The sequence below is a fragment of the Alosa alosa genome, chromosome 15, assembly GCF_017589495.1.
Source record: "Alosa alosa isolate M-15738 ecotype Scorff River chromosome 15, AALO_Geno_1.1, whole genome shotgun sequence".
In the NCBI taxonomy this organism is placed as follows: Eukaryota; Metazoa; Chordata; class Actinopteri; order Clupeiformes; family Clupeidae; genus Alosa; species Alosa alosa.
In genome coordinates, this window is record NC_063203.1 from 30550309 (window position 1) to 30558248 (window position 7940).

The 7940-nt window shown below is 44.2% G+C and overlaps 1 protein-coding gene across 1 annotated transcript in view; it reads left to right on the forward strand.

Moving 5' to 3' along the window:
• The first annotated feature begins 221 nt into the window (after positions 1-221).
• micall2b (mical-like 2b) overlaps positions 222-7940 on the forward strand; it is a 22658-nt gene continuing 14939 nt past the window's right edge. The window contains exons 1-5 of the mRNA XM_048264071.1: positions 222-600; positions 1132-1180; positions 2502-2643; positions 2995-3218; positions 4264-4394. Coding sequence (XP_048120028.1) covers positions 458-600; positions 1132-1180; positions 2502-2643; positions 2995-3218; positions 4264-4394 — 689 coding nt within the window. The 5' untranslated portion in view covers positions 222-457. The remainder of the gene's footprint in view (positions 601-1131; positions 1181-2501; positions 2644-2994; positions 3219-4263; positions 4395-7940) is intronic.

A 7940-nucleotide genomic window follows, 5' to 3' on the forward strand; every position in this document is an offset into this window, starting at 1 on the left:
ATATATCCCAAAGTACACGTTAAAGTAATTGTTTTTTAAAGATTTATAAACACACGCGGGTGCGTGCGCAAAGTACACACACACGGGCAAACACACACACACACACACACACACACACACAGTCTTCCATGGGAGAAACTTGTGGATTACCCAACCCCAGTTGTGTCTGACCCGCCTCCCAGCCGCGTCACCATCGTTAGGGGCTGGAGTGCTCCCCAGGTGTCAAGTTCACTTCTTGTTTCAGCGCAGTCATTTGAAAGGACGTTCATACACATACAACCCTACAACAGCTAGCACTAAGCGTTTTGGTCTCTAGTTCTCTGATGAGTTAGGTCTACGTCCTAGCCTACGGTTCGTCTATAAGTTTACAGACTTCGAACGGACAGTAATCAAGCCGTCCGCGTGCGTTTGTTTCCCGGTCTGAAGAGAGGATTCCGCTGGAAGCGACTCGCGCAGGATGGCAGCCGTGAAAGCGCTTCAGCAGTGGTGTAAGATCCAGTGTGACGGCTACCGAGATGTGGCCATCACGAACATGACGACGTCGTTTCGAGACGGGCTCGCCTTCTGTGCGCTCATTCATAAGCAGCGGCCCGATTTAATGTGAGTTATTTGGACTAACCGGTCCCTCGAGCCGTGGGTAGTCCCTGGGAGCACCGGTTAAAGTTCGTGTTTGTTGGCAAAACAGGGCAGTTGTTTTGTTAAGCAGTTTTAAAGGGAGCAGTCGCTGCCAAAACATTGCTGTGACAAACTGTATAGACCGTAAAGTTTATTAAACGAATTGAAGTATCAGGCGTGATACGGACCTTGATGTGGACAACTTTGCCTATTTCGTTTCATTTGTCCCTGCTGTGTGCACAAAGGTGTTGAATGGAATTCCCTGGCTTTCCGCGATTCTCGACCTGTTGATGATTTGCAGGGAATTACACATTGCTTCACTTATAAATGTTAAAAAGAACAACACTTAAATATGATAAAACTCAACAGAGAATAAAGTGATCGCATACAGGTTTACAAAGTAAAGATGACCTAAGATTTCCTCAAACATGACTTCACCCCATCTGTCATGTGCTGCAAGAGGGGATGATTCAGTTTGGTTTCACAAAATCTCTCTCTCTCTCTCTCTCTCTCTAGAGACTTTGACTCTTTGCGGAAGGAGAACATTTATGACAACAACCACCTGGTGAGTAATAGTTTTAGTTTCCTCAGAGGTCAACAATAGCTGATTCTGGTTCAGAGAGCGAGACTGAAGGCAAATTGTTAGTTTGATCTGAGGTCAGAGCTAACAGCGAATTTGGAGCCAGTCTCTGAGAGAGAGAATCCAGGGTCAGTTTTGGTCTGAGGGTCAACTGTATTCAACCCCTATTGAGGACACACACAAATGCACTCACAGATTAAAAAACATTACATTGCCATAAAATAATAAAACATGCACACATTAAACACTTTCACCCTTTCAAACACACATTAAACAGGTTAAACAAAGTCTCTGATGTATTGTACACACAAACACACCCTCTCACACAAATACCCTCACATAATATGCTTTCTCTTTCTCTCTCACACACACACACACACACACACACACACACACACACTGAGGGATAAGGGAGAGAGGCTAAGGAAATCCCAATAGAAACTCCAGCTCCTCACCTTTCTCTCAGCAGTGTGTTTTTGTGTGTGAGGGTGTGTATGTGTGTGAGGGTGTGTGTGTTTTTTGGTCTGTGTGTGAGTGTATGTGTGTCAGCTGGCTTTAGGCTGACAGGGTAGTTTGGGAACCAGCAGAAGGTGTGTGTATGTGTGTGGCGGAGTGTGAGGCAAGGAGGTTTTTCAATAGAAACAAAAGAGGGAAAAATGGAGAGAGGCAGGGAGGTCACAGTTGCTGGCAGACACACACACACAACCCAGTTGCTGTTGAATACACAATAAAATGAAAGTTGGCAGCCAGTCATATTCCAACCATCAGCCTAAATCTGGGGAAGCGTTATCTGTTATCGCGCGCGCGTGCGTGTGTGTGCGTGCGTGCGTCCAATCAGTGTGGTCAGGCCAAGACATGTTCTAAGGGCTGCCGATCCACTCATTTACTTGCTTTCGCTTGCTTACACACACACACACTCTTTTCTGTCACACACCTACACCATCCCTCTTTCTATTAAACACACACACACAACTGTTGTTGGCTTGGTCTGAAGAATTGTCTGACAGGGGGGGGTTATAGAGGGGGAGTAGAGAAATATGTGGGCTTCTCCAGAATGTTGCCTCATGGAGTAACAGTTTAATGACAAATGAAGCCTTATTTGGTTGTGAATTACAAGAATTTGCCCTTCGAAGTGTGTGTGTGTGTGTGTGTGTTGATTAGGGGCAGAGGAGGAATAGCAACACATTGTGTGTGTGTGTGTGCGCACGCGTGTATGTCTAGTATACATCAATGTGGTGTAAGCGTGTGTGTATTTGTGCTGCCCCTGTATCCCACTGCTCTTAACCCTGTGTGTGTGTGTGTGTAGGCATTCCGTGTGGCTGAGGAGCAGTTGGGTATTCCTGCTTTGTTGGATGCAGAAGACATGTTGGCCCTAAGGGTTCCTGATCGCCTCAGCATCCTAACATACGTCTCCCAGTATTACAACTACTTCCATGGCAAATCACCCAGTGAGTCTACAGTGTACACACACACACACACACACACACACATAAAACGTGGTTTATACATAATGATTCCTATTGTTATTATATTTATGCTGCCCACAGCTGCATGCAGCTAGTTTCATTATTCTACTTCCAGTTACACACACACACACACACACACACACACACACACACACACACACAACACAGAGATACACACAGATACACACACAAGCTGGTCCAGTCATATTGTAAATATTTGTAGTTTCAACATTTTAAGTGGTATATTTATCCACTCTTCCTGTGTATGTTTGTGTTGGTGTGTGTGCGTGTTTGTCTGTGTCTGTGTCTGTATGTGTGTCTGTGTGTGTGTAGTTGGGGGCCTGGGAGGCATCAAAAGGCCTGCTGAAACCTCCCATGATCAGCCTGCAGGGAAGAAGAACCAACCAATCACAGCCAAGACACACGCTCCGGCTACGCCTGCCACACAAAACCAGCCAATCACAGCCAAGACCTACACTCCGGCTACGCCTGCCACACAAAACCAGCCAATCACAGCCAAGACCTACGCTCCGGCTACGCCTGCCACACCAAGTCAGGTAGCACACACTTGTCCTGCTCTCTTTTACTTGTACAGTATACAAACCCAACCACACACACACACATTCTGACCTCTCTCTTACACATATATTTTACTCCCCATATCATCTACTCACACACACACACACACACACACACTAACACTCTCTCTGTCTCTAACATACACATGCACACACATCTCCACCACACACACACACACTCCAAACTATACACACACACCTACAACCTCTCCCCACACTTCCTCACTCACACAGTCCTTCTCTCTCACACACACACTCTCCCCTAAAAACACACAGACACACTCACAACCTCTCCCCACACTTCCTCACTCACACAGTCCTTCTCTCTCACACACACACTCTCCCCTACAAACACACAGACACACTCACAACTTCTCCCCTCCCTTCCTCACTCACATGCACTCTTTCCCTCCCACACAGAAACACACACCCCAATCTACACACACACACACACACACACACACACACACACACACACACACACACCCCTGCCCTCCACAGACCCACGTTTTCTCATCCACACACACACAATCTCACAAATAATATCCCACACAGACACACCCAATCAATCCACACACACACACACATTAGCTCTCCCCCACACACACACATTAGCTCTCCCACACACATGCATACTGTAACTACCATCTCATACATACATACATACATACATACATACATACATACATACATACATACATACATACACACACACACATCCTGATCTCTGACACACACACACACACACACACACACACACACACACACACACACACACACACACATTCACACACAGTGATATCTGAGAAGAGCTCTTCTTTTCTTACAGTGAAAGAAAGTATGAGGATTTCAACAAAGACAATGCGCAATCTGCTAACACACACACACACACACACACACACACACAGGTACAAAAGGTTTTGACAAAGCCAATGGGACTGCACAATGAGTCAGATCTATGTTCTTTATTCCTGCCCAGTCTCTAGGGGTGTGATCTTGTATATTGTGTGTGTGTATGTTTCAGAGAGAGGTGTTGACTGAGCGCACCAATAAGACTGGTACCCTAAGCAGCAGCTGCAGTGTCTGCAACAAACACGTGCACCTGGTGCAGCGCCATCTAGTTGAGGGGAGGCTTTACCACAGGAACTGTTTCAAGTAAGACACCCACTCACTCACAAATACACTGTCTGCCTAGGACAAACTGCAGTTTAAAGCAACACCAAAGAGAATGACTCCTGGCTCCCCCTGCAGTCCCTACTGCTCCTCCAACCTCAGCGTGAATAATACATTAACCAAACGTGACCGTACATACTGCTTTTCCAATCTCTGCGTGAATAATACGTTAACCAAACGTGACCGTCCAACCAATCCTTGCCATACTGGGTTGGAGGGGCTGGTAGGGGGACTGTTGGTTAGTGTGCTTAACAGTCTTCTGTAATAAACTCCGGGTTCACTATCTACGTTGCTGGTGCTTCGTTTTATGTGCAGGGGACCCTGAGCAAGCTACTGATGAGGTTTGGTGCTGTTTTGAACAATATTACTGTTTTAAAAAAATGCTATTTTGGAAATGTTTGGCTCACCTCCCTTAGCTAATCCACTGTTTGTGATTTGGGGCTATAGCGTACACCGGTGCAAGCTCTGTAGTGGTTGATCAACGAAAAATAGGGTCTCCACGGCTTATATGATGTTTTAATGTAGAAAAAGACCCTGGGGTCAATTTTCGCCTGGGTTACACTTTAAAGCAAGCCTTGCAGCCCCATTCAGAGTGCAGCAGAAGTTCAGTTTGCCCTGTTAAGTGGGATTGCAGTGAGATTAGAGGTCTAATTGAGGATTGCAGTGAGATTAGAGGACTGAGGTTCAACCCCTTAGGTGCTGCAAGATTTCAACTAACTGCGGTTTAATACTTCCTTCATGCCGACCGTAAACTTGGAGGGACCGATTTTAAAATTCCCGGCCTCCAAAAAAAGTGTGTTCATGAGATCAGCTCAGAAATCAAATACCGGAAATGCATAAGTAAGTTATTAGAACTGCTTACATGGTTGAGCATGAAGCGGTCTCGGGCAAGTCTTTCTGCAGTGTCTTTGTGTTAATTTAGTGATTATTTGCTGTTCGTAATGAGAGTGAGATTCGCCTCTTGTGTTGTTGCAAATGGTTGGAGAATATGAAAGTGACGTCAAGTCAGATGCATCAGGGCACAAGACTTCAGCACGAGTCTCCAGGCCAAAAATCTGACCCGATTTTGCATTCAAGTAATTTTTCCTCTATCGGAGGTCCGAATATCCAATGTGGCATGAAGGCGGCATATCTCCTTAGGTGGAGTGAGATTAGAGCACTAACTACAGTTTCAATCTTTAGGTGCAGTGAGATTAGAGAACTAACTACAGTCTCAATCTTTAGGAACAGTGAGACGGGCGAAAATGCAAAATTCATACCCATTCTTCTCTGTTGAATTGCTCATGAGGTACTCGTCACCCTGATATCACACACATACTGCATCACCTGACAAAGCACCATCTAAGCTTTCCCGATGATATTAGATACTAGTTGCTGTGATGAACGGTTTGTAAGACTATTTACATTGAAATTACATGAAATGTAATCAGATTTACAGTCTGCACACAGCTCTGTGGCCTTTACCACACCCATGGATCATTCCGTGTGAAATCACCCAATTTCAGCGCAATTTGCCAATCCATACATGAGTGGGGGAAAAAATCTGATGAATTTGTGTCACATACTTTTTGCATGACAAGCCCTCAAAGGTGGTGATGTTTTTTCACATAATGAATTTATAGCCATTTTCAGAGCTTTGCAGAGAGGGAATTATACAAGATACACCTGATTTGATTGGATTGTTTAATTCAACAGGAAAATGTACTTCTATTCACATAGTTTCACTAATGTGTGTGAAATACCAAAAGAGCCAATAATGTTGGAAGTTGAACAAAAAGGATTGTTCACCACGATGCTTGAAATGACTTGAAACTTCAAAGGGCTGTAGTTTTGGAACCATTAGTGATACAGATATACTATTTAAGATTTATGCATAGGTTTGGTCTACAAACACCTGTGATTTTTTTTCAGATTCTTTGGGAGAGGGTGACCTGCCAGCCACTGGGTGATTTGACACGGAATGACCCCCATTACTCTTGGTGGAATATCTCATGAACTCTTTAAAGTTGATACTTTAAGGCTGATTTATGTTTCTGCGTTGAATACCCCCACAGGCCCTTCTGCATCGCCGCGTACCCCCTCCGAGCCCTCCAAAAAAGCACATCCAAAAAAATCTAACCTTGCGTCGAGACGAAAAGGATAAAAGGTTAAAAACAAAATGATTTATACTGGCAAATAATGATTTAATACATATGCCAAAAGGTGGTAGGACAATGTGGGAGAAACATGAAATCACAAAAATATTATTTGCTTGATCGAGTGATCATTGGCCTTGTGCTCACGTTTTTGACTGATTGAGGTCTGGGGCCGTATTCAGGTCTCTGGTTGGTCTTAAATGTTGATATTGTTCCTCTCTGTTAACCATTTCCTGCCTTGGAAGAAATATTTAGCTTCTTTATATTTCACACACATCTCCATAGATGAAGTGTGAGTAGCGGACTAACTGCGGTTTAACTCCATAGATGAAGTGTGAGTAGCGGACTAACTGCGGTTTAACTCCATAGATGAAGTGTGAGTAGCGGACTAACTGCGGTTTAACTCCATAGATGAAGTGTGAGTAGCGGACTAACTGCGGTTTAACTCCATAGATGAAGTGTGAGTAGCGGACTAACTGCGGTTTAACTCCATAGATGAAGTGTGAGTAGCGGACTAACTGCGGTTTAACTCCATAGATGAAGTGTGAGTAGCGGACTAACTGCGGTTTAACTCCATAGATGAAGTGTGAGTAGCGGACTAACTGCGGTTTAACTCCATAGATGAAGTGTGAGTAGCGGACTAACTGCGGTTTAACTCCATAGATGAAGTGTGAGTAGCGGACTAACTGCGGTTTAACTCCATAGATGAAGTGTGAGTAGCGGACTAACTGCGGTTTAACTCCATAGATGAAGTGTGAGTAGCGGACTAACTGCGGTTTAACTCCATAGATGAAGTGTGAGTAGCGGACTAACTGCGGTTTAACTCCATAGATGAAGTGTGAGTAGCGGACTAACTGCGGTTTAACTCCATAGATGAAGTGTGAGTAGCGGACTAACTGCGGTTTAACTCCATAGATGAAGTGTGAGTAGCGGACTAACTGCGGTTTAACTCCATAGATGAAGTGTGAGTAGCGGACTCACGTTTTTGACTGATTGAGTCTGGGGCGTATTCAAGGTCTGGTTGGTCTTAAATGTTGATATTGTTCTCTGTTAACCATTTCCTGCCTTGAAGAAATATTTGTATTTCTTTTATATTTCTCACATACATTTTAATATCTTCCTTTTACATTCTTATTTGCCTTTCATGCTTTTACTTATTTTTATATGCTGATTCTCTGATGTAAAAGCACATTGAGTTGCACTTTACAAATAAAGCTGCTTTGCCTTGCCTTGCCTTAGGTGCAGTGAGATTAGCAGACTAACTGCAGATTAACCCCTTAGGTGAAGTGAGATTAGCGGACTAACTGCGGTTTAACTCCATAGATGAAGTGTGAGTAGCGGACTAACTGCGGTTTAAGTGCAGTGAGATTAGAGGACTAACTGTGGTTTAATC